The following is a 27,378-nucleotide window of genomic DNA, read 5'->3' as shown; positions in this document are numbered from 1 at the left end:
TTCAAATATTTTATTTTGCAGGAATTTGCTATAAGCAAAAATATCCAGTTGGGTGATGAAAAGGGTTTAAGATTCCCCTCAGTTTGGGACTGGTCTCTTCAGTTTACAGCAAAGGATCGCACCCTTTTCCATAACCCCTTGTACATTGGAAAGAGCTCGCCTTGTGTGCAAAACGGTTCTGTGAAATCTTTCAAACGGACAAAAGTAAGTGACAAAAGGCCCTACCAATAAACACCTGGTATCTGCTCACAGCTAACCCAAAACGTCTTTTTCAGGACAGAGTGTTAAAGGTCAACTCACGTCCTGTGACAACACTGCCAGTGCAGGTTTTGAGGGACCATTTACTTTTTAATTGAAACGACTGTACCCTGACTTCTCAGGCCCACAAAGCCCTGGTCAGCATCTGAGAGGCAGCAGATTGCGCCTTTGAGCCTGGGAGGCCCCGTTCCTGAAACCTGTCCCTCTGCCTGTTCTTTCTAGAATCACCCAGCTCTAGATTTTTTCTAACCCAGAAGTCTTAGAAATTTGCACTTAAACAAATGAATGACTAGGATGTGTCACCCCCAACCCCCTGCAGGCTAGTGGTACTGGCCAAGGCAGAGGCGAGGCCTGAAAGAGTTAACTCCAGTGCCGGAGGATTGGAATACCTATCACAAGGACAGGAACAGAATGTTCTTTAAGGCCAAAATTCCACCAGTTTTTCCTAATACCAAGTTTAAATTTGTCATTGCGCCTTTACTGTCTTTCTAAAGAGGGGAGGCTCCAGGAAAATAATGCTAAAATCTCTCTTCTGTACAGAAAAGCTACAGCTCCACGCTAAGAGGAATGCCGGCTTCCTTAAAGAATGGGATCCTCAGTGACCAGGAATTACTTCCAAGGAGAAATTCACTAATATTAAAAGTAAAGCCAGAGCCTCCTCAGCAGACCGACAGCCAGGACAGCGGGGTGGAGCAGTATTTTAGAGAATGCTTTTCCAAACCAGTTGACCTGCACGGTGTTATTCTGCCACATCTCTCTGGAACACACATAAAACTGTGGAAACTGTGCTACTTCCGCTGGGTTCCCGAGGCCCAGATCAACCTCGGGGGCTCCATCACTGCTTTTCACAGGCTCTCCCTGCTGGCCGACGAGGTGGACGTGCTCAGCAGGACGCTCCGGCAGCCCCACAGCGGCCCTTTGGAGGCCTGCTACGCGGAGCTGGACCGGAGCAGGCTGTACTTCCGAGCCAGCGGCCCACACGATGCCTCGGGGACGCCCGAGTTTCTCTCCTCCTCGTTTCCCTTTTCTCCTGTAGGCAATCTATGCAGACGAAGCATTTTAGGAACACCATTAAGCAAATTTTTGAGTGGGGCCAAAATATGGTTATCTACTGAGACACTAGCAAATGAAGACTAAAATGTACTCTTTTTCTGAACACTTTGAGGGAAGCTATAAATGATTTTCCTCTGAATTGAAATTGCTAACCAAGGCATTTGAAGCTCTAATAATTTTATATGTAAGAGTAACAGTTGGAATTTGCACTAACATTTAAAAAGATGTTGTATTATTCAGTTTTTTAAAAGATAGGTGTAAATTTTGTTTCTTACATCCTCTGTCATCTTAGGTCTGGCTCATTTTTAGGTGATTTGCAGGCAACATTCCCCCACTCTTACTACTGTGATCAAACTAATCAGGTTTTGTCCATGACATTGATTTTGTCTGCATCCATTTTTCCTAGCACCTCCTAAAGGTCACCTGATCCTGGTCAGATTAGCAACCCAAAGAAGCAGATGTCAGGAAAGTTAAGAAATTAGTAGTTAGTTATTTTCAAGAAGCATCTGACACACTCCTCAGCAGGCATTAGTAGGTATTCCTGTATTTTTCTGTCACTGTCTCTTTTCTCTGCTTGAACTCACCTGAGGGTTCAGTGTTCCCGGGCCATAATTTATTTTAGATCACTTTATTGGGACCTTAGATCACTGTGTTTTAAAATCACAAGTTTGCTTTTCATAGGACTGACTTCCAAGTGATATGCACTGTTAACTTTAAAAGCATTTGCTGTAGATAATATAATTAAACTTAGAAGTGCCTTTGACATTAATATTAAGGTAGGAATAACACAGTAAAATTTCAGTTTTTAAAATTAGGGTGTTAAAATCCCTCTGCATATTGGAAACAGCCTTTTCACACTTAGCTTCATACCAATAGGCAGGAATCCCCAAAGCCACGTTTCTGTCCCTCTGAAAGTCACCGAGGACCAGTGGGCCTGTGGGGTGGTCAGTGTTGGTGCTGTCCAGGAGCAGCGGGGCGAGTGCCATCTGCACAGAGACCCACCCTCAAAAATAGAGGGCTTCCTCAGAGGCATTTGGGCCTTTCTTCCAGTGTGGTGAACTGTTGTTGGCACTTTCCCTTGGAAATAACTCATGGGGCCCTGAGTCAGGTCACCTGCAGATAAGTCCCCTTCCCTCAACATTCTTAATACTTAGGAATAGAGAACAGGAGAAATAAAGACATAGTCTCTCAAAATACTGCCATTTTAATAAGTAGCGAGGGAAGCAGACCTGCATCCTGACCTCTGACAGCAACATTAAGAGGAGACTGAGCAGCACGCTCAGGTGTGCTCTTGGTCTGAAACGCCCTTGTTTTCACATTGTGTGACAGGAGCCCAGCCAAAGCCGCAGCAAGGACGTTTAGCACCATCCCCCATCCACCCCTCATCCCCAGTCCCTGTTTAAAAGATGGATACTTTACAATTTGGCTGTTATTTAATGAGTTTCTTAAACTGCTGTCTTAAGCTTTTAAAATATTTTTTTAATAAAGTATCTAGTTAGCTTATTTCCTTTTCTAAAACAAGTTTTGTCAAAAGAATGTGTTTTACCTTTATATGTAATGAATAACTTTCTACTTGAATTACTTGCCTTTTAAAAATGTTTGATAATGTCTCCAGATTTAAAGGGACAGAAGTTTCTATACAGTGTCTTAGGAAATTCATCTTGTGGATAAAACCAGTGTTTTTGCCAACTTGTTGCCTAGAGAATCAGGGCTTTTTTCCAATTGTTGCCATTAAACATTTGATAGTCCTTGACTGGAAACCAGTCCCACCCCCTTAAAACACCACAGCGTACCCTGCCACTGAGAGTGTAATCATAATTCTCCCTTTCTCATTAAGCTGCTTTCTTATTATTACAAATTGTTCTAAATTTATTATTTTCTTGGGTTGAGCGTTTATTTCTCTGTAATTTTCTTCCCTCACACATTTATTTCAATTCCCTTAGTAATTCTTTGTTAATTTACACGTTTAAAAAAGATTAGGTACTATTAATACTATTTTAAAATAGAAAATGGGGATATTTTTGTATGCTAATCAAATGTAGTAAAATATAGTTCCTCGTTTTATTTTTGCTGGACAGTTGTTCTCTCATGATTATTGTGCCTCCGTGTGTCATGCATAATATGAAAAACAACTACAACAGCCTTACGTCCTGGCCAGTGCAAAGCTGCCTGGCATCTCTGCTAATAAAAAGGCCATTGTGGTGCTGGCAGTGCTCGGTGTGGGTATGCACGCTGTACCAAAGAGCGCCCCAGACAGCGGCCCCGCCTCGCGCGGAGCCTCTGCTCATGGAAGGCCACGCAGACCGCACACAGCTTTGGCCTTTCTAGGACTGAACTGAAAGACAGACAATGTCTTACTGTTATTTTATGATGGAAACCAATTTTAAAACCAAAAATGTCTAATTTTATTTAAGAAAAGTATAATTTGTGCTAACAGGGTGAAAATTCAACACACCCTTCAACAAAATCTGCTTGCTGTAGCAGTAACCTTGAGTAGTTAAAACTTGATTTTGAGAGAAAACTAAAACCTTTGTGCCTAAAATTGATTATAACTTGAGTTAAGGTAGGATGAGCAGGAAGATAAGAGAGCTTGTTCAACAGTATGAATGTAAAGGAAATTTTGACTGGTAAATAAAATTTCCACAGAAATTGTTTGTTGGTGTTATCAATACAAAATCATCTACAAGAACATAGCGATTCAAGAAGTGAAAGCATTTTCTTCCAACTGTACCTGTGTATGTGTCATCTCCAAAGCAGTGATCAATGACATTTTTCACACGGGTTCAGAACTGGCTGTCATTAAGGCCATGTGGGTATTCATGGACCATGCCCTACCTTGTCTTCCAGTCAATAAGTCAAAAAGCTAGGGAGGAACATTTCCCTAAGAAGGTCTCAAAAGTACTTCATGGGAGCCTGTGATCCCAGTCCCTGACTCCCGGGCCGACCACTCTGATGGATCCCTTCCTGCCACGAAAATTTCCCCAGCCTGAGGCTCTTCCAGTGACGAGCAGTCCTATGCCAGTTACACTGTCTGTACAGAAATCTGATCTAGTCATTAGGGTGTTCCCAAGGAGAAGGAGGAAAGGGACAATTGCCGTTGATAAAGACTAGTCATTCCTTCGGTGATCCAGGCCCAATTAGTAAGAGTAAGCATTGGCAGATGAAATAAGGAACTTAATGAGAATATTTTTTAATTCCTAAAGAAATCAGAATTTCAACTGTATGCCCTTCTTGGATAATCACAAAACAAGAATGTTGAACAGCTGAGTGTGTAGAGCCGTAGAGAAGAACTCAGATAAATTCAAGAATCTCTGTTTCCGGTACACTTATTAGAAGCATTGTGTATGCTACTTTTATAAAAGACCCAAAGCTCTGAATCATCTCATTTGTTGGGGGTTTTTCCTGCTTTTTTGTAAGTCTAATTGTACTAGATGCATCTAGCTCCTAAAATAGCCACCCAGGTTTTTGCCTCTTAAAAAGTTCATTACTTACATGGAATCAATGACTGTTTTCAAGCCAATACCAAGTTTTGTGATAAGCAGACAGTGTACAATGATGAGTCATTAAACCATAAGGTTTATTACTCAATCAAAATCAAAATTAAATAAAATACAATAACGCTTTATGCTTTTGAAAATCTTAAATCCATGTATAACCAGATATTCCCAATGACATAGCTCTTAGTTAAGATTTCTGCTCTTAGCTCCAACTGCAACCACATGGCAGACTTCGACCTCAGCCCCCAACTTCTGCAGTTCAGCCAGCCAGATCATTTGCTTATGCGAAAGTCGGTCATTGGGGCCTTTAACTTCCACCAGCTGGAAGATAAGTTAAAAAGTTCTTAGGATCTTACTGAAACAGAATAGCCGTTCAAATAAGCTATTGTAGTTTTCACTAACAACTATTTAAATGGCTTATTCTACTACACTGCTGTACTTATATATATATAACAAATATATATGAAATTCATTGAGAAATTTTTTGATAGAAACTAGATGGTTCTTCACAGAGAATTAGTAAGTTGATTCTTAATACAGCAATTGAAAAATAGTTTCAAAGCATGCACTGGATTGTTGCTCCCCTGCTTAAAACCCTTCAATTACTTTTAGTTATATTTGTAATTAAATCCAAATTTCTTACCATGACCTACAAACTATGATCTGATCTGGGCCCTGCTACCACTCCAAAAGCCTTGCAGGTCCTGAGACAGACCACCTCTTTCCAACACAAGGGCCCTTCCTGACTTGCTGTCCCTCTGCCTAGGACATTTCTACCTGATCTTGCCTTCAACGCTCAGCTCAAATTCATCTCAGAGAGGTCCAGCACATCCTAAGTAGGGTCGTTCCTGTGTAATTCTTTCAGGGCATTTATCATAAGATAAAACTGTTCATTACATATCGGCTCCATGAAGGCAGGAATTCTGTCAGTTTTGTTCACTGCAGATTACTCAACTTCAAGACATAGCAATAAAAACTATCCAAAATGAAGTATAGAAAAAAATTTGTAATAAGCAGAGCATTCAGAAGCCTAATAGATATTTAATTAGAGTCCCTAAAGGGAAGAGAGAAAAATATTTGAAGAAATAATGGCCAAAAATTTTCTGAATTTGATGGAAACTATAAACCCAAAGACCGAAGGAGCTCAGAACCCCAGACACAGAAACATAACACTACACTAAGAAGCATCATAATTAAATTGCATCATCAGTGATAGAGGGAATATCTTAAAAACAGCCAGAATTTTTTAAAGCCAGAGGGGAAAGATAACAGATTTCTCACTGGAAACAATGTAAGCTAGAAGACGTAGACCAATATTTGTTAAAGCATCGAAAGAAAACAACTGTCAACAAAAAATTCTTTGCCCAGAGAAAATATTTTTCAAAAACAAAGGTGAAATAAAGACTCAAAGACATACAAAATCTAAATAATTCATTACTAGGAGACCTCCACTCAAGAAATGATAAAGGAAGTTCTGCGAGCAGGAGAAGAGTGATAGCACATGGAATCTGGATCAACACAGGCACTGGAATTAGCAACCACGTGAGTAAATATAAAGACTCTTGTTAATCCACTGTGAAAGCAGAGATAATGAGTGTGGAGGTTGTAACATGCAGAAGTATAATGTATGAACAAGCACAAAGGCTGGGAGAGGAGATACAAAAATATACTAATGTAAGGTTCTTCATACTCTACAGGGAATAGTACATCACTTGAAGGTAAGTAAGTTTAAGATACACCCTGTAAACACTGATGCAACTACTTAAAAACAAAGAGTTACAGCTAACAAGCCAACAAAGGGATAAAACGCAGTCTTAAAAAGGCAGAAAAAAAGGGAAAGGGGGAACAAAAGAGCTGAGACAAATAGAACACAAATATGAAGGTGGTAGATTTAAAGCCAAACATCAATAATCACATTAAATATAAATGTTCCAAACACTCAAGTTAAAAGGCAGAAGTTGTCAAGTTAAATTAAAAAGTAAGACCCAACTATATGCTGCCTACAAGAACCTCACAAAAAATACATAGACAAAATAAGTTAAAAGAATGGAAAATGACATATCATGTTAACTAATCAAAAGAAAGCTGGAGTGGCTATCTATTAATAATATCAGTCAATTTCAGAGAAAAGAACACTACTAGGAATAAAGGAGGGTCATTTCATAATGATAAACAGGTCAAAGAAGACATGAGAATCCTAAAAGTTTATACATCTAATAATAGCGCTTCTTCACAATATATGGAGCAAATGTTGATAGAACTGCAAGGAGAAATACACAAATCCACAATTATAGTCAGAGATGTCATATGACACCAAAAGCAAGATCTATTAAGGAACAGATAAGTTGGACTTTGTCCAAATTTAAAACTTCTGCTCTTCAAAAGACACGCTTAAGAGAATGAAAAGACAAGCCACAAACTGGAATGAAATAAATATATGATAAAGAACTTGTATTCAGAATTCTTTTTTTTTCAAACACAAAACTTTATATTAATAAGAAAACAACCAACCCTGATGGGCAGCAGGGTGAGATCAGGGTGAGGCAAGGGAGGTGCCCAGTGTATAACACAGGAGGAGGTGCTCACTCTCCAGGAGCTTCGAAAATGGCTCCAATCATCCTGGCCTCCTGGTGTGCACACCCTGCGGAATCCCCTCCCTCTGAGTGTGGGATGGACCTAGTGACTTGCTTCTAACAGTAGAACACAGCAAAAGTGACGGAATGTCACTTCCAAGATGTGGTTACAAGAGACTGACTTCTGTCTTGCTCACACTCGAGCTCTTCTCACTCGCCAACTCTGATGAAACAAGCTGCCACGCAGGAGCTGCTCAGTGGCGAGGCCTACACACAAGGACCTGAGGAGCCTCTGCCAACAGCCACCAAGGAACCCCGGCCCTCAGTCCAACAGCTCTCAAGGGATTCAATCTTGCCAACAGCCATGCGAGAAATGCCAGCATTGTTGCCTTTGATTAAGTTGCTCATAAAACTACAAAAACGACTTTCTATTCTGGTTCAACTGACCTTAAAGCGATGACTTTGGGAGTTCCACACAACCAGGTCGGGGAGGCCCCCTCGGCAGTGTCGAAAGTCCACAGCCAGGCGCCTGCACACACCACTAAGGACACGGCCTCCCAAGCAGGAAACAAGATCCTGAACACAAAATACATCGTTACCCATCCCCTTGTGAGAGAGACCCTGAAATACTTCCAGTGATCATGGGACAGAGAAAACTCGGGGTAATTCACCAGAAATGGATTCCAAGGACACCAGGTGCTGTTTTGCTGCTTGGATGGGGCTCCAGAGCCACTGGCTAAAATTCTCACTGGCAAACTCTGGGAAACCTGTTTTCCTTTGGTCAGTTATCATACTTCTTCCCAGTAGGGAGAATCCTGGGGAGCAGCTGAGGAAGAGGGAATTTGGAGTAAGCGCTCAGGAATATGACAGTGATGACTCACAGAGGCCAGCAGTCACAGGAACAGGGACGGCTGCCTTTCTGCCAGGGGCCATAGGTCAGGCAAAGGGAAGCTGTGAACTGAGGGGAGAGAAGGCATAACTGGGGCTTGTTTTGTGCCCTGATGTGTTCTTGTCAATAACAGTGGCATCTAGGCTGGGGTATTATCATATTCATACAGACACGTGCATGCACACACATATATACATACATGTACATACACGTGTACAGGTATGCATGTGTGTGTATATATCCACGCATGCCTACAGACACACATGTATATACACATCCGTGTATGCGTATGCATCTTGACACAGTTGCCGAAAAGACACCTAGCCTTGGGGGATGGGGGAGGGTGTTACTTTCTGACCAAATCTTGCAGGCAGATTTTCACCTGAGCCTGCTGAAGAGAAGCAAAGCGATCCCAGCTGACAATGGAAGCCACTCTGCCTTCCTGCGCCTGCCATGCAGCTGCCACCCAGGCTCGCAGGCTCTCTGGAGGGGCACCGTGAATCAGCTGCAGCCTGGCCTCGATGGCCTGCCGCCTGCTTTCGAAGAAGCTGTCTGTACACAAGTCCAGTGGGAGTGCCTGTGTTGCAGGGAAAACAAGCTCTCACTTTGGGCCTGGAGAGAACCTTAATCAGAAGAATATTCAATACCTATAAAGTTTGGAAATTGGCCAATTTGATTGAATTGATACATTCCTTTTCTCAAAAGATATGTAAAAATTATCTAAGTAATGTAATATAAAAGCAACTTATTCCACTGGTTTTTAGAGTAATAGTTTGCAAAAAGAGCGTTAAGTAAACTCAGTGGAACTCTTGGTAGGCACACGTGACACAGCACACCAGGCAGAGCGCTAGCCCCAACACTTGCTCAGTGAAGGGCTGAAGAAACTTAGCCTGAAAGTTTCAAATGGAATTCTGAAGGTAAACTAGGCCTAAAGTTTAAAACTTAACATACTTACATTTTAAATTCCATGAATCAGATTTTAAAATTAAAAGCTATCTTTACACTGGAATTAGCACCATGATCCAAAACCTAGTAACGAGAGGCAGGCTTCCCACGGCTGCAGACACGTGGACACAGGTGGGCGTGAAGCACGCAAGCACAGAAGCGTCTGCTCCCTTAAAAAGTACCCTCTTGCTTCAACATAACAGGTACCTGGTAGGCGTTTCTGAAGACATCTGGGACTCCGTCCATGAAGATTATGTCCCACAGGAGAAGGCCATAGAGCGTGCTAAAGGTGGACCCTTCCCCATGGATCCCTAAGACAAAGTCGCACACATGGAAGAAAAATCAGTTTTTTCTAGTTGTTAAAAACCTCCACCATGACCTATTCCCTACTCAGTTTGAAGGAAATAATAGAACTATTTTAGATGCAAGAGCAAATGTGTTTTCATGCCATTCCTAGCTCACATTTTTACATTATATTGTTTATATACAGAAGCCTCATTTAAGGGCAAAAATCAAAGTAATCATGGGAAAGTTCAAGTGCACACTGAAAGCCACAAAACAATGGTTTTCAAACTTTAGTGGAAAACCTAAGGAACATGTTTAAAAATAAATTAATAAAAGCAGATTCCCTCCTCAGGTTCTGGGGGTTCAATTCAACGGGTCTGGGTAGGCCCAGAATCCCGCGAGGGGCTCTGGGCAGGAGCCCCTTGGTTCACTTGAAAAGCGCTTTCTGGAAGGGATCTGACAAGGAGGCCGAGCATTCTGGGAGCCTGCGTCCTCTGATCTAGCAGGTGCTGCCTTCACTCACCTCATTCGACCCAGCATTCCATCGCTTCGGCCTGAACAAGCGTGCCCAGTGTTTCTAAGATTCAGGGTTTTTATAGAAACCCTGCACCTCAGAGACGACCTAGTTCAGACCTCATGCCACACACTAACTCACTGATTGGGAGATGACCTCAGAGAGGTCCATCACGCCCCAGGCCACATAAATGTCAGAGTCTGGAGGGCGACGAAGGGCTCGGTCTTGGCACAGCACACAGCCCTGTCTCCCAGAGCAAGTCCTTCTCTGCACTTCCCCACAGCCGCCCGGGGAAGTGGCTGTGTGGACGCCCCTCTCCCCAGATTACTGCCTTGGCTGCAGGAGGCGCTGACTCCCATGATGCCCTCCTGCCAGGCTGGAACACATTTCTCCACGATGGCAGAAGAGCTCCTCTGGCTGGTGGGCCCCATCCCACTGTGCAGTCACGGTCAGCACAGGACGAGGAGAACAGAGACCAGGCAGCTGCACATGTGTCCTTAGGAAAGTACACTCGGGGCAGGGACGAGAGCCTCAGTCAGGAGCAATGTGGCTAGGTCCCCTCTGTCCCCCCTGCTCCAGCTGTGCGGTGCTCTTTCTGTCCCCCTCAGTTCTAGTCCCTCATCCCTGCAACCGCCTCCGGGATTCAGCAGCAGGAACAACAGGACCCACTCAGGTCCCCTGACCAAGGCTGAGTCCTCTAACTTTTCCCAGAAAGCTTTGCACTGGGATCTCGGGCTCTTGCCCAGCCAGGAGGAAAGCTGGGGCTTGATTTCCATCCTCCTTTCTGCCTGGGTGTGTACACTGGCCACTCAGAACACCGGGTGTCAGAATTCCTGAACTCCCAAGCAGTGTGCACCATGCATTTCATCGTAAGTGAATCGTTTTTGGTGAGATCCTTCTGAGTCACTCAAAAACAGACTTCTCTGGAAGGGGTTTGAGACTGCCCTTACCTCTAGATTAAGACTGATGACCAGGGTTCTGCTCATTTTCATCACATCAATTTAATAAATGAAAAGAATATTTTATATAAAAAATATTTTATATTCTAGAATTGGAATTGTCCATCTGTTCTCCAGGCTCATGGCTAAACAGAAAGCATGTCGCTGTGCCTGGCTCGCAGCCTGCCCACCACATGCCCCAATGCTTGCTCTTTCTTCCCTCCATGCTCCGTTCACACGTCTCCTGACCTGTCTGGGGGCTGAATTCTCATTCTGTTATTCTAACCTTTGAAGTCTATCGTATCTCTGTCTTCACTGGCATCTGCACTTCTGCCCCAAGAGCATCACCCTGCCCTGTAAGTAATAAAGATGATCGCATGGATTAGTCTTAACCGTTGTCTTTACACTCAGCAGAAATTACCTATGTTTTATAAAATCCCATCTTGTAGCTGTTGCTTTATGATCCTCATTAATCTTCTGAACACTGACACAATACTGAAGTGAAATACTGTCCTGATTTACACATATTTGAAGACACAGTGTTTTTCATCCTAGTAACCCTTCAGCATGGGCACAGAGGGAGTCCTCCTGGACATAAGGATGGACTTGATGCCCCCACCCCGGAAGAGACCACATGAGCCAACCTCTGGTGTCTGCTTCCAAAATCGGGGGGAGGGAGGACGGAGGAAAGACTGAAGGAAGCTGGGGAGGTACATGGGGTTCATCATACCTCCCCACTTCTGGACAAAGGCATGTCCAATATCTTCCACAGGAAAGTTTTAAAAAAGAAAACAAGACTAGAGCCAGGCCCTGCGGATCTCCAGGATAACTGCCTCGCCCTCTTCCTCATCTCCGCTGGGCAGATGACAGCTTCCTCTGCAGCTCCCGTCTCACAGTGTTTAATTTTACTTTTTCTATTCAGTACTACGTTCCACTAAGGACAAAGACTGCCAAATTCATTTTACCAATTAAAAGACAAATTCTTGATGTCTTTTCTTTAGCCTGGGCCTTAGATAAAGGACTGAATCCATGGTTCATTCTCTGAGACCAAAATCAAAGAAAAAAGAAAAGAGGGGAAGAGACGCTGATGCAGATAAACCACAAACATAAACAGTTTCTGACAGACATAAGAGATAAGTAAATTATTTTTTTAAAAAAACCTCTTTGCTACTATTATGGTCACAAGGCTTACATGGTGACAAGAGACGCCCAGAGCAACTCTCGCCCACAAGCACCAACATACACTGTGCAAGTGTGGGGTTGCTCTATGACACGGTTACTGTAGACTACGGGGCACGGCTGTGGGTTAACAGACCCTCCCATAAGGGGGCCCTCACTCTCAAATGTCTCTGTGGAGAAGAAATACCTCTGCAAGGGTGCTAACACCTTCAACCAAAACCAGCCACTTCCTGGGCACAAAAGGCCCCACAAAAAACCACGCTAGGAAGCATGCTGGAGGCTCTCTTCTGTGTGTTTCAGGTTCTTCTCAAACGGCCCAGTCCCAATGCCCAAATATGGACTTTGCCCCCTTCCCCTGTGCATTTCCTCTCTGAGACCTCCTCGGTCACACGTATATGTCACACACACAGACAGCCACTAGCTCCCAAGGACAGGTCCCCCTCCGAGGCGCAGAACCCAGACCTCGGGAGACTGCATGCCACGCTCTGAAGCACCTGGCCCTGAGGACAGCACATGCGTTGGGTGGAAGGTGGGGGCACTGGTGGTCAGCTCCCAGCACTCTCAGAGGGGACACAGGGGACAACGGGTTCTGAGAGGAAACGAGGTACAGGATTTCGGGTCCAGGCCCATAAGGGCTGGCAAGCAGCATCCCTAGTCCTTGGCTATTAAATTTCTTAGATTCTAAGCTCATGTGCATGCCACAGTGGTCTCTCATTATTGTGCCTTTACGTCCCAAGCAGCAGAGACACCGATGCCTTCAACAGCCCTCCTTTCTACCCTGCAAAAGCACAAGAGTTCTGGGCTTTAGCTCCAAGGCTCCCATTCTTGGAACTTGGCAAAATTAATTCTCACTTGGGCTCTACATATTTCAGAAAATGGCCTCTGAATGAAAACTACAAAATCCAAAATGAAGCAGATGCCAAGTAGCCCAGAAAAAAGAGCCCTGGAGGCAACCTTGACTCTGGTCCCACTGCATTGTGGACTCAGAAACAAAAACTATCTCAGCAGCAGCTCCAAGAGCACAAAGTCACACTCAAGCACAAGAGGTGCCAGACCACTGGCCCCTGCACCACACAAACATACACACAGACACACACACACACACAGAAGGTCCTCTCCTCTCCTACCAATAAAAAAGAAAACAAAGAAAGTGAAGGCAGCAACAAGCTCAGTCAGTGGGAATAAGTGGTGTTTCTCTCCACTGATTTCATTTCCATCAAAGGTGCCACCATTTCACTCTGAGGTCTCTCAGTTCCCCGGAAATGTACCAAAAAGATGGTGCAGCAGAAGGAGCAATGTGATCGCCACAAACTTCTCAGAAAGGAAGACTGGAAAAGCTCAGATTCTTATTGACTTTTATTCTCCTCCCTCACAGGGGATCAAGAGAGCTCATCTTACAAGGAATTCAAATCACTGCTCTTTCTAGCAACTTCTCTGGTTCCACTGGTGCTGTCATCCCAGGACGTGGTCCTTCAATCTCCTTAAAGTCATTACCTATGAGGCCTGCTCCCTCCTTTTGGAAGCGGCCTTGCCCCAGCTCCTAGCTCCTGTCTCCTCTAACTGGTTTGGTTATCAGGCAGCATCTCTGTGGGTCCTCTGCCTAATAACTCTCTGAGAGCAAAACCAGTCTCCCTCACTTCTAACATCTCACCAGAGAGCACTGTTCCTCATGGGTGCTAGGTGGCGGATACTGGCTGAATAGAAGATGGCCTTTAACAAATAGAAGTTAGTAAAATTCTCGTCCACACCTCCCGGTCACCAGCATCTTCCTCTCGGGGCAGAGGACGATAGACAACAGCCACCTGCTGCTGGCAAACCATCTAGCAATACTGTCCGTCACACAGTCAGTGGTGGGCTGAGAAAAATGCTGCACATTACCCTGGTCGAAGCCACCACGTCTGTAATAAGCCAGTGCCAGCTCCTCCACGGAACACAGGACTGTAGCAGGGGCAGTGGCCTCCTCGGCCTCCATCACAAACACAGACTTGCCCATCCCACTCTGCGGGCACAGGCGGCCCGTGATGGTCACCTGGAACAGCAGTGGGAGAACGTGGATTAGCCTCACTTCAGCTACAATCCCTGCAAACCTGACTTTGGTGTCCTGAGGATGCACTTTCCTAGGCCCCTCAAAGCCACTCATTCCTAGCAGAGCATGTGGCCATGTGACCCCACACTCTGGTACCTGCCAGGATGCAGAAAGGTCACTGCCCCAGCCCACAGGGAGCATGTGGCCCCCAGAGCTGCTCTCCAGGCCCCTGATCAAGCAGGTGAACCTGACAAAGGCTGTGAGCTTCTGACTCAGGAGTTTTAGAGAAACTCCCGAGGCATGAGCTACCCACGCCGCAGCCAGCCCAGCCTTCTGACCTGGGAGGCACTGGTGTGAAACAGGGAGCAACAGCCAAGTCAGTGTCTAAAATGAGCATTAGATTTTTCTATGTCTAAGAGAAAAATGCACACTAAAAGTTCTTGTGCTACTTCCAGTCAGGAAAAAAACTCAGTAATTAGATTTAAATACAAAGGGCCCAAATATTCACTCACATGTGTAACATCTTCCACAGTTATTTCTGGGAGCTGATGGAAGAGGCGCCTATACTTCCGACAGCTTGGAGACTCCCTCAGGCGCACAGCTCTCTGATAAAGTGAAAGACGATGTCCTGTTCTCACTTCTGGGTCAGCCAGCCCTTCTGTGATGCACTTGATAGCCTAGCAAAGAATATGATCCCACAGTGAGATCCTAAAAGACCCTCTGGCAGCATCCACCAATTTAGTGTGACAGGAAACCCCACGGTGAATTATTCATTCAATTGTGCTAATTAGCAAATGGGCAAAGCAGTACTTCCAGACAATAAGGATATCTCCCTAAGTGTCATTCTGATACTCTGAATGCACAGATGACTCATAATCCCTGACTATTCATGTCTGGAGCACAAGTGGCCGAGCTCCTGACACTGCTTTCTGGTGATACGTGCAGACGTGGTAGGTATCAGCTGGCACATCCTCAGAGACCTAGACAGTCAGGGACATCCCTGGTTGGTGGGCTGAAGAAGACTGGAGAGAAAGTCCTGGCTCAGTGGTCCTCAGGGCATCACCTGGGGAGCTCTGACAGAAGACATATGTCCCCGCCCAATCCACAGAATGAGCACCTCCAGGCCAGGGGTACAGGCGTCCGACTGTTTCAGAGCTCCCAGGTAAGTCTCACGTACAGTCAGGAACCACAGAGCTGGTCCAAATTCCTCATTTACAGGGAGAAGAACCTTAGGTTTGGAGATGTCAGATGCATTTCCTAAGGTTATTCAGAGTTGGACAAATAAACAAACAAAAATACCCCCCAAAAAAAACCACACTAGGATATCAGTTCACACCTACCAGGATGACTATAATCAGAAAAATGGAAAATGCTAAGTGTTGGTGAGGAAGTGGGAGAAATTGGGACACTCATGCATTGCCAGCAGGAATGTAAAAATGACTCAAACACTGAAAAACAGTTTGGCAGTTCCTCCAAAAGCTAAACGCAGAATTACCATATGACCCAGCAATTCTACTTCTGGGTATACATCTAAAAGAAATGAAAGCAGAGTTTCAAACAGATATTGGTATACCCATGTTCAGAGCAGCATTATTCACAATTGCCAAAATGTGGAAACAACCCAGGTGTCCATCAACAGATGAATGGATAAATAAAATGTGGTCTATCCATACAATGGAATATTATTCAGCCTTGAAAAGGAAGGCAATTCTGATACCTGTTACAACATAGATGAACCTTGAGGACACTATGCTAAGTGAAATAAACCAGGCATAAAAGGACAAATATTATATGATTCCACTTACATGAACTATCTAGAACAGGCAAATTCATAAAAACAGAAAGTAGATTAGAGGTTACTAGGGGCTGGGGGGAGGAGAGAATGAGAAGTTATTGCTTAATGGGGCAGAGCTTCTGTTGGGAGTGATGAAAAGGTTTGGAAATAGATGGTGGTGATGCTGGCACAACATTGGGAGTATAATTAATGCCACTCAATTGTACACCTAAAGATTGTTAAAATGGCAAGTTTTACTTATGTTATATATATTTTACTACAATAAAAGAATAAAAAGTCAAAAAAAAACCCACAACCCTGCAAATCAATGAAGGATCAGGCCATCAGGAGTGGAGAAGTCCAAAGGAATCAAGAAGAGAGAATGAGACACTGAGGTGCGCTGTTACCCCAGCAGGGGCCAGTGCCGGCGGGGCCTGGCCGGGTTGCTCCTCTGCCTGGCCTGGCCAGCTCCTGGGCACTTTGCAGGAAGCAACACTCTGCTGGTAGATTCCATCACTGGAGACCGATGTAAAGAACAGAAGGAATGGTAACAAAATAATAAAGATTATGAGTGTGACCTGTAAGATCTTTGGGAAAAGGCTAAAAGGAACTATGATTTTCCATCAATCTCAAAAATAAGCTCAGCGGCTTGTCTATCTCTGAGAATAGGAGGGAATGCTCCTATTAGTAGAACAAGGGGGAAATTTGTCCACTCTTTTGAATCTTTATTTCATTGAAAGAAAGAGCCAGCATAAACCACCTTTCTCCAGTTTCGTTCTGGGCTAACGGACGCCTTCTCTTGCTATTTCAGCCCGAGCAAACAGCAAGAGGCAGGGAAGCACCACACGCGCCTCCCAGAGCAAAAACAGCCCTCACTGGCCTGAAGCACTTTAGGTAACAAGGCACTTTTTCAGCTTCAGGCAGTACAAACAGTATGTCATATTTCCACACCCATGGTCAATTTTTCCGCCCCTGCATCACCCTGATTCACTTAATGTGCCACTGGAAAAAACAAAAGAGGCACAGTCCCCTCCATTCAACACAAATGCAAAGCTGGCGTGGAGACAGGTGGAGCCTCGGGCAGCCACACAAAGAGCCACTGTTGTCGCCAGGCACAGCAGCGGCAGGCTTCAGAGGCACCACCCTGCTGGACCAAGGCAGCTAACAGGATACTTGGACTCCCAAGATCCTTGGCACAGAGAATACCAGCGCCCGGGAGAGAAGGTTGCCTGCTCAGGGCTAGTCAGACAATACACTTCCCAAGGGAAAGGACACCTTTCGTCAATCTTCCTACCTGGAGGCCCCACGCAAAAAGTTAATAAAATCACCATTTCCAGAAAAGGAAGCACCTGCTGAGGGTGGAGACGTCTAACTCTCCCTAGATCTTATTTCCTAAATCCCAACCAGATCCTCCTGCCAACCCATCTCCCAAATCAGTGATGGGAAGACAAAAGTCTCCTGTCTTCACTGTAACGCTTGTGTTAGCATCCTTGCTACTTCTTTTGGGGTTGGAGGAACACAGACAAAAGAAGAATGCTAAAAAAATAAACATTCAAACTATATTTACTTTTTTTTTTTTGAGGAAGATTAGCCCTGAGCTAACTGCTGCCAAGCGTCCTCTTTTTGCCGAGGAAGACTAGCCCTGAGCTAACATCCGTGCCCATCTTCCTCTACTTTACATGTGGGACGCCTACCACAGCATGGCTTGCCAAGCAGTGCCATGTTTGCACCCAGGATCCGAACCCGTGAACCCAGGGCCGCCAAAGCGGAATGTGCGCACTTAACTGCTGTGCTACTGGGCCGGCCCCTGTATTGACATTTTTAAGGTATTACTAGTTCGCCATATTTTTTAAATTTATGCAAAAGCAAAAAGAAGGCTTGGATATATCTAGTCACTGAGTACCGGTTCAAGGCGTTTCAAGTGCTGGTGCAAGTTGAGAGCCAGTCTGTCCCACCACCGGCCTCTGCTGTCAGGACAGTACACTTTCTGGGACAAAAGGTCTTCAAGTTCCTTGACTGCTTCCTGTTGCAACAACAACAACAAAGGGGGCTCATTAGACTCACACACCAAAAAACTCTAATTATATTTAGTAGCCAATAAAATTTGCAAAGTATATTTATAAAGCATACCTTTCCTTCCTAAAATAAGGCCAAGGATCCCAGACTAACAGGACAGGGACTCGGAGACGTCCCTCTAGGGTGGGCCTGAGCTCCGAGGCATCCCTACATTCTTCGCAGGTCCCCTGCCAACCGGCGAGCACACCGAGATCTGTGCACCTGTTCTCTGCAAACCAAGTCAACCAGCGCAGGGCCGCAGAGGCTCAAGCTCTATGTGGCCGAGCACTGGTCAGGGGCTGCAGACCCACATGCTCCTGGGAACCCAGGAGGTCACAGGGCCCACAGTGTGAGGAATTTGGCAAGGGCAAGACAGTAACGATGGGTGTCTTCACCCAAGGATCCCACCTCAACAGGGAGACTTTCTGGATCTACACACAAACTGTTTGGTGATTCTTTATATTAATCTTTTGTGGTTCATGAATCTCCTTGAAACATCTAATGATTCTCCTCAGAAAAATGCACAAACCCCCATATACGCACAATTGTGGAGTTTACAGATTCCAGAAGCTCATCCCATGGATCCTCTTAGGATCCAGGGACCCAGGTCAAGAAACCCAGCTGCAGCATATCCTTTGCAAAACATCATTTTTCAATACAGAAACGTCAAAACATAACAAAAGTTAACTCTAGCAATCTCACAATGTTTAGTATAAGGAAGGATACAACCAAATTTCTGACTTGTGATTGTAAATTACTTCCAGACAGTCCAGGACAGCTGTCAGGGAAACACAAGCAGATGTGCGGTCTCCACCTCAGAGAGTTCTGAAGACCTCCCAAGTCCCACACGGAGTTCTGAAAGGGGCTCAGACTCAGCTGCAGGCCCTGTCTGGGCTCCCTGCAGGGCTCTGTCCATAACCCCCAGGCATCCTGGTGCACACTCAACTCATGAGCAGACGAAACAGTTGGTGGTCTTCGGCCGTCTTCCCACCACCCAGGAGACAGCAAGCTGCCCACATGAGGTACGCTTTCATTACATTACTGTACACTGCCCAAACACATGGAAAATGTCGAGAGCACGGCAGGCTCTCCTCCACAGCTTATCACAGACACATCAGCAAGAGCGGGGCCTGCAGCTTGTGCTCTCACCTCATACATGTGAAGTCTCTGCAGTATTTCAACAGTCCGAGACAAAATCCTTGTATAAATCCACCCGACAGTAAAACACCGAAGAAAGAGTGGTAGATTCTCATGGTATCTGAAATGAAGACGCACACCAGCAGTTTAGTAATCTGGTTTATTTGTTGTAAGACAATTACGCGAAGTAAGAGAGCAGATTCAATTCCTACCTTTTAAAAAATACTGTCAGTTGTGTACAATTTTCTACACCACAAACCTACATCCTTACAGCCAGCCACCATTTCCTAGGTCACTTAGACAGTGGAGTAAAATGAGAGCTGGTAATATTCTAAGCAGGAGGTCAGTAAACTACGGCCCTCGGGCCAAACCCAGGGCCCACCACCTGATTTTTGTATGTCCTGCAAACTAAGCATGGTTTTCCCATTTTTAAATGGTTAAAATAAACCAAAAGGAGACTAGTCTGCGGTATGTAAAAATTATATGAAACTCTTATCTCAAAGTCCCTAAATAAAGCCATATTGGAACACAGCCCCACTCATTCATTCACGTTCTGCCTGTGGCTGCTCTTGCAGCACAATGGCAGAGTTAAGTAGCTGCAACAGAGACCATATGACCTGCAAAGCCTAAAATATTGACTAGCTGGCCCTTCACAGAAGAAGTCTACCAACCTTTGTTCTGTAGCAATCTAACTTCCTGGTAAAGATTTCCTTTTTTTTTTTTCAATGAAGAAAATCATCTATTAACTTGTTTTAAAACATTTTTTTGCTGTTTGGTCTGAGAAATGTTAACAAATTTTCCTAAATTATCTTAAGAAAATCCTCCAACGTATGTACACATCACAAGCGTAACAAATCCACATTGGTTACCTCATTTCTAGAAAGGTCTTTTAGGAAATGCATCAATTTTCTGTCTGAATTACAGAATCCTCCCAAACAAAATATAGGCAAAGCATTCAGTTATTTTTTTCTTAACAGTAAAGGCCATTTTCTTGGCTCTGGTTTTTAAGGCAATATTTTTTCTGTATGAACTTTATGTCCCAAATGTCTTTTTGAAAGAGATATTTAACAATACTAGATTTTCTCATCACTAGTCACAACAGAGGTAAAAATTTCTTAACAAATACGAAATATGTTTAACATTGAACAAACAAAAACAAAGAAGGGTGATGTGCTGTGTACTTGAACTTTTAAAATAAATGTTCAATTTAGTTTTCTTTTTCAGAATAACGCCTACTTGAATTTCCACTGAAGAACACATCTAGCATGCTTCCCACAACTTCTGTCCTGCTGCTGGGTTTCCCCAAATTTAAATGCAGCTGACCACCACTCAGAGAAGCCAACACACCCAAAGACTGCAAGCTCAAAGCTGTGTGTGTGTTCACTTGAATGCCTGTTGCACAAGGGCCTGAGTTACAGAAAATTCACTTCAAACTTTTAGACATTTCTTCTCTTTCATGCAGCACCTTGACTCTACACAAAGCAAATCAGAAATTCAAGTCCACAGAAAAAAAGGAGTATGTTCTTTGTGAAGAAAATTACCTTATGTGGTTGGAACAACTTGGCCAATAAGTAAATTTTGACAAGTACCTAAAAAAAAATCTCACCTCAGGGAAGGGTGGTTTTTCAGCTTGTTCCAATCCCTTTTTGCACACTGAGAGAGCTCTTTAGCTTCTTTCCAGTTCCCATTGGCCATTGCAGTAGAAATGTCACTCAGCATGTGTGCAGCTGCTGCATATCTGGGGAAGAAAACCACGCGATCCAAGCTTCAAATGTGAATGAGCACATATATAAAAAATTACCACATCCTACCCACTAGATCTAATTCGGAAGGGTAAAAGTGTGTTTTGAAAATAAAAGGGTTATTTACATTTTATTCTAGTAATAATTTACCAGTATCCCACTGGAGTGGCCTAGAAGAACTAATACAGGCTACCCAACTAGAAAGACAAAAACATTCATACTGTATTATTACACAACATGTTCCATTATACAAATGTAATATTGATCAGCTTATCATTTCCGATTTTTAGTACTCATTCATTCATTCACTCAACAATCTGGCAGCAACCACATAAACACGTAACTGACTTCAGAATTATATTGAGGTGTAGATTGGGTAACTTAATCACTGAGTCAGAGATAGCCAGAGGGATGCTACGCAAACTAAGAGAATTACTTGGGATTTTCAAAAATAACTTCAGGGACACTCTGGGAGATAGCAACGCTGAAATGCTATAAAACCACTTAGCTGAAGAAAGACAACTTCTCACTGCACTTTTAGATACTAAAAACAAGGACATCTGCCCAACTGATTCTGTAACACTTTGAGTACACAGTCATTGTATTTTGGACTCACACCTGAAAGAAAAGCATGCAGTATCAGTATGTGCAAATATGAGCAAATAAGAGTAAAAGAAATTGCCTCTAAACGTAAAAATTTGCTCACAAACTCTTGCTCTAATTCTCTTATAATATGCTAATAGACAATTCTAAGGTCAATAAGAAAAGAGAATATAACACGGAGAAAGTGCCTGGAGGCTGGCCCAGCCTCCCCACCTCAGCCCCTCCCACAGTCCAGAGGGTCAGGAGCAGCCCCTATGCACCCGGCTGTGAGCTTGAACCTAGCCCTACCCTCAAGAGGCCATACAAACCAAGCCCATCACGCCTCCTCTCCCCAGCTACCTCCATCGCCACCAGCCACAGTTACCAGCCCTCATCTCACCCAAACCTTTCCCCAGCACTGCGTGGAACTACCAAACCAGGAGCAGCATCTTCTTCCACATCCTCAACCTCTCCCCTCCACCCTCTGTCTCCTTCCTTCTCTAAAACCTGGCTGAGAACGTGGCTTCCCCTACAGCCCTCTCAAGTGGGGGATGGCTCTTCTCACAGCCCTCCCATTCAGGGCTGAGACCGACGGAGGAGTCCTCCTTTCTTCCCATGGCTACTTCTAAATCATTCTTCCCTCCTGGAAAGCCTCCCATTCCTTGGAAGCTCACGTTCCTTCTTGCAGACATCTACCAGCCTCCTGTCATCTTCTGCCTGCTCTACCTCATGTCTCTTGCCATCATGGCCTCCACCATCATGGCCTGTGACTTCAACATCTGTGAGGATGAAGAATACACTCAGTTTCAATACCTCCTCACCAATAACCCCTTTCTCCACCTTCTGTCTCCGATGAACTGCAGCATCCTTGAAATCTAGATTTCAAGCATTTCACTCACTGACCTCTACCACCAATCCTTTCAGCTCATTTACTGAAGACAACAATGCCCCAACTTCACCAAGACCCCTACCTGACACACTTGCCCCCACCAGGATCCCCACTTCCCCAGCTGTAAGCAACTCTTGTCCTGCAGGCCTACATACCCACCCAGAGTCAACCAGTCCACCACTCACCAGTGAACATACTGTTCACCTAGACCCCCTAGTCACAGTGTCCATGTTGACCTCAGAGCCTGTACCCAGCTCCCTGAATTGTGCTAGAAAAATAACAGGCCCAGTCTGACTGATTTCACTTTATTTTTGTTTGTTTGTTTTGTTTTGAGGAAGATTAGCCCTGAGCTAACATCTGCCACCAATCCTCCTCTTTTTGCTGAGGAAGACTGGCCCTGAGCCCATTTGTCCCCATCCTCCTCTACTTTATATGTGGGATGCCTGCCACAGCATGGTTTGACAAGCAGTGGGTAGCTCTGCCCCCAGGATCCAAACCAGCGAACCCTGGGCCACTGAAGCCGAATTTGTAAAATTAACCACTGGGCCACCAGGCTGGCCCCTGGTTTCACCTTAATTCGAGATGAGCTTGCAAATGAGCACTTACTCCGGCACCTCCATCTGGCCAGAGCTCCCCTGGGAAGTCTGCCTTCGCACTCCACAGGACGGCTACTTCCTACCTGTGCCTTCCCAGCCACACTCCCCATGGAAGCTTCCTCATGAGACCTTTCCCAGGGGATGAGGGGCCCCAGGCCACGAGAGGGGCCCTTTCAGCTTCCCTCCACTGCAGCCTCAGCCCTGCCCCTACTCCTGTCCTACTCCCAAAATATTTCATACAAGTTCACTTCTCTCCACTGCTGCTGGACCTAGCACAGTCAAGCCCTTCGCCTAGCCCACCAAGGTTCAACCAGCCCTCCGGGGGCTCCCCTGGCCACCCTCCACCCCCAATCCACAGGAGGCTTTTGTAAACTGTGAAACAGATCCCTCACCTGCCTAAACCCCTTCAACAGCTTCCCAGTACTCGGAGAACACAAGTCGGTCTGCTCGCCAGGGCTTCTGAGGCCAAGCACCCCTGGCCCTACGTTCCTGTCACCTTCCCCCACATGGCTGGCTCCCGGGGCTTTGGTCTGGAGCTCCTCTGAGACTCTCCGCCTCAGCAAGCTCTCCCCGTTCTCAGGGGGTGTGCACACGCTCTCCATGCTGCCTGGATGCAGGCCCCCAGACCTCCGCACAACGGGCTCCTCCGCACTCTCAAGTCTCACATCAAACATCACCTCTCCAGGGACACTCTGCCTGACATTCTACACACAAAGCAGAACTTCTCCAGCCCACTCCTCAATTTTCATAGCACTTTTCACACACTGTAATTTTCTGTTTTAGTTTCTATCTCCCTCAGTAAAATGCAACCCCGTGAAAGCAGACATCTGTGTTGTTCAAGCTGCAAACTCCCCCACCCAGGCACCTGAAGGGACTCAACACTCATCTCAGGTGTACTGAATAAACGAGGAAAAAGTAAAGGAAGGGTCCACTATTTCCAAGCACCAACGTGGGCAGAAAGGGTTCTCAGGGAGATACCACATTCCCAGGAATTGCATAATTACCCTTCCTGAAGCCAGCAAAGTCCAATTTCATTTACATGTTAAGGCCCTTTGCATAACAAAATGAGTTTTAATTATTTTTTACTATTTACAGCATACTTGCTTTCCAAAAAGAATACAGATGGCTTATTTTTTTCTCCCTAGCCCCCTTACTTTTGAACTTAACCATGGTTTTGTCAATCATACAACTGAAAAATAATCTCCCTTAGATAAATCAGTAATAATGACAATTATAATGCTAACTAAGATGCACTAAGCAATCCCCATAGTCCAGGCTCTAAGTACTTCACATGTGACAACAAACATTTGCAGGAATATACTATCATTCTCCCCATTTTACAGATGAAGAAACTGAGGCACAGAGTGGTTTCAATTCATTAGTTTAGAGACTGGAACTTGGCTTCAGAGTACACATTCTCACAAAAGAGAAAAGCATAAAGTGACTAAAAATGAAAAGGCAAAAAGACATGAGACAACTGAAAACAGGGTAAGGAGAAATATTCTTATTAGAAGATTTGACTAAAAATGATTCTAACTGAACACAAACAAGATATTGAGCTTCCTGGTAACTAAAGCAAAATGGGCTAAAATCAGTTTATAGTGACACTGCTTTGATTCAATAATTTCAATAATTTACTTTTTAAAGCACATACTAGGCAACACTTCCACAACTTTTCTAAAATCAAGTATGAGAATTAATAAATTTGAGTCATAAACCTTAAATCAAGAATCAAAAGTAATATTTTAGGAAAATATTATATTAGGAAAAGTAACATTTAGGAAATCCAAATTAATTTTTCTTATAAAAGGTGGTTTTTTAAGAAAATCCAAGCATTTTTTTTCCTGTAGGAACTATATCACTCTTTATTAAAATTTACTTTTGTCAATCAAACCAAATATTCACTAAATCCATGTACCAAAATATATCAGTGAAAATTTCTAATCATCATGTGCATGATTCTTGTGTACGGTACAAAAGTCAGCATTAGCTATGCTAATGCCTTATTAAAAGGAAAACATTCATCTTCAGCCTTGTTCATGCCAACAACATATTTACAAGGCAGGCTTGTTCAACTGTCTATATTTAAAAAATGCTCCCTGCCAAAGCTATTTGGGAACGTGAGCCAGGGAAAATTTTTGTAGCTCTAACTCAAAACTCACTGCTTTTGGCAACCTTAATCTAAGCACATTTCTACATTCTCCTGTAGTCTTAGAAATGTATACAAGTGAGGCATAAAGATAACAAAAATCTTCAAAAACTGTTTTAGCTATCGACTTACGTTTCTACTGTGGCTAGCAAAAAATTAATAACCTTTTACATAAATTTAAAATACACAGCTATTATAGTGAGCTTCTCACCTGATAAGATCGTCTCTATCTTGGAAGATCTGGGTTTTCCGATTGATGGTATACCTAGGAAACTCCACTCGGCCGAGATTGACCAAGAGCACAGTAGAAAGCTGTCCCTGACCACCACAGGCGGCTTCCTCATCTTCCAGTGAATCGGTCAACGAAAACAGAAGCAAGATGCGGGAAAACACAGCCCGGGGGCCTTTACAGACTCTCAGTGACTGTCCCACCAAGTCTTTAGCTCTGAAACATATACAACACAGAAATAACTTTCTGGTTTTTAAGCATTTGGATATAAGATTTTATAAATTATTTTCAGATAAAATAAAGATAAGTGGCATTGATTATTCTAAGCCTGACACAAATCTACCACTTCCAGTTGTGTAACAGTGGAGCATTTCTTAACTTCTCTGGGGCAAAGAGCCCCATCTAGGGATAGAGTGAGGGTTAAACGAAATTATATCTCCAGTTTCACTCATGGCTTGGCTGAATAAAAAAGCAAGATAGGGTTGACGCTGGTCGTGAACATGTAAAATACCAAGAAAACTCATAAAAGTATTACCTATTTGACATTAGCAACTCTTACATCTTGACTTGAGTGACAATTTACATTCAATAATAGGTATTTATTTAAAACGTCATTATCAAAGGCTCTTGGTAAGGCAGCATGGTTTTGTAACAGGCAGTGGTACAAATTTAGACCAAAGTTTGGTGCTATTCTCTGATGTGCAAAGCAGTCCAGAGCATCTCCATTCCCAAGGTAATCTCAGAGTGAATTCCGTTTGATTCTGGATGCCTTCAAGGTGGGCTTAGAGGTCTGAATTAAATTCAGGGATATGTGGGCCCTATGGCTCTAACAACTTAGATACCATCTAGAGCAAGGTTTCTCAACCTCAACACTGTTGACCTTTGGGCTGGATAATTCTTTGCTGGGTGGGGCCTGTCCTGCTCAGGATGCTCAGCAGCATCCGTGGCCTCCACTCACTAAATGAGTAACAACCACTCCCCCACTTAGTCATGACAATCAAAAATGCTTCCAGACATTGTCAGACGTCCCCTGGAGGGCAAAATGCCCCCAGCTGAGAACCATGGGCCTAGTGGAAGACCTCATACTTTCTTATCCATCCCAGAAGCTATTAAACAAAAGCAGTGCTGCATCCCTAGAGGCCACCAGGATGAGTAGAGACTAGTGCCACCATCAAAGACCTACGGGGACAAGGGTGGGATCCTATCATACCACCATTTAGTTGAGAAGCATTCATGTACAGAGACTGATAAAAAGTGCCCACTTCCTCCATCTCCATGCAGAGCCCCAGGAATGTCCCGTGGAGCAAGGCTCCAAGTTGCTGAAGGAAGCATTAAATATGGCAAAATGAACAGTGACTATGTACTAGGACTAAGAAAGTGTAGATACTGAGCCTTTTTCCGTTTCCTCAGGATAACAGCAGAATAAGATAACCAGGCACTGCCCTTGGGTGGGGCTGTCAGAGACTCTGCGATTCCACTGTTGGGCTCCACAACAAAATGAAGAAATAAAGTACAGTCTTAAAGGACAGTGATTTTAGTACAACGAAGAGTCTTGAGAATCTCATTTTCCTACAAGTCCAAAATCTGTAATAAAAAAGGTTAATCACTTATTTCTGTTCATACGCTAAGCGCTGATACTGCTAATTTTAATGTTCACTTATAAAATGTTATGTTAAGGTTAACAAAATACTTAAGAAATACAATTAGATAAAGAAAGGACTCAGAAGACATTTGACATACCACAGGGGTAGAGGATTTTATACTCCTAAAGTCAATCAACTATAAATATATAATTTATTAAAACACTTTTTAAAAATCTACAGTATAAACTTTTTTGAAGTATCGTAGGTGGCATTTTTCTTAATAATGTATGTCTTATTTATACCTATGTTTTATTAAAGACTAGTATTTGTACTATCTTCCTGACAAGGATGGGTTCTTGTAACATAACAGCTGAAAGTTACCTCTGTGTGCATGCAAGTGTGTATGTGTGTATGTGTATGTGTATGTGTATGTGTGTGTGTGTGTGTGTGTGCGTGTGTGTAAATGTATATACGCCTCCAAACAT

The 27,378-nt window shown here is 43.9% G+C and overlaps 2 protein-coding genes across 12 annotated transcripts in view; one reads left to right on the top strand and one right to left on the bottom strand.

The window, feature by feature from the left end:
* MTMR10 (myotubularin related protein 10) overlaps positions 1-3,960 on the top strand; it is a 49,185-nt gene extending 45,225 nt beyond the window's left edge. For both annotated transcript variants that reach the window (XM_001917085.5, XM_023651647.2), the window contains 2 exons: positions 22-204; positions 799-3,960. In XM_001917085.5, the coding sequence (XP_001917120.1) occupies positions 22-204; positions 799-1,395 (780 nt within the window). In that variant the 3' untranslated portion in view covers positions 1,396-3,960. The remainder of the gene's footprint in view (positions 1-21; positions 205-798) is intronic.
* A 907-nt stretch (positions 3,961-4,867) lies between these two features.
* Positions 4,868-27,378, bottom strand: part of FAN1 (FANCD2 and FANCI associated nuclease 1) — a 29,703-nt gene continuing 7,192 nt past the window's right edge. For 2 of the 10 annotated variants that reach the window (XR_011424436.1, XR_011424437.1), the window contains exons 5-15: positions 25,293-25,526; positions 20,730-20,861; positions 19,136-19,244; positions 17,835-17,954; positions 14,670-14,834; positions 14,010-14,160; positions 9,423-9,526; positions 8,653-8,847; positions 8,053-8,207; positions 7,829-7,957; positions 4,868-5,129 (exon numbers count right to left, since the gene is read on the bottom strand). Coding sequence is in view for 4 of the 10 variants with exons in the window: in XM_023651615.2 (XP_023507383.1) it covers positions 4,992-5,129; positions 7,829-7,957; positions 8,653-8,847; positions 9,423-9,526; positions 14,010-14,160; positions 14,670-14,834; positions 17,835-17,954; positions 19,136-19,244; positions 20,730-20,861; positions 25,293-25,526 (1,477 nt within the window). In the remaining 6 variants the exon portion in view is untranslated. Of the gene's footprint in view, positions 5,130-7,828; positions 7,958-8,052; positions 8,340-8,652; positions 8,848-9,422; positions 9,527-11,238; positions 11,307-14,009; positions 14,161-14,669; positions 14,835-17,834; positions 17,955-19,135; positions 19,245-20,729; positions 20,862-25,292; positions 25,527-27,378 lie in introns of all 10 variants that reach the window. The other 8 variants (XM_005602844.4, XM_070231335.1, XM_023651615.2 and 5 more) reach the window with 6 other exon arrangements.

Source organism: Equus caballus, chromosome 1 (assembly GCF_041296265.1).
Source record: "Equus caballus isolate H_3958 breed thoroughbred chromosome 1, TB-T2T, whole genome shotgun sequence".
NCBI lineage: Eukaryota > Metazoa > Chordata > Mammalia > Perissodactyla > Equidae > Equus > Equus caballus.
This window is presented reverse-complemented; position numbering and strand designations above follow the sequence as displayed.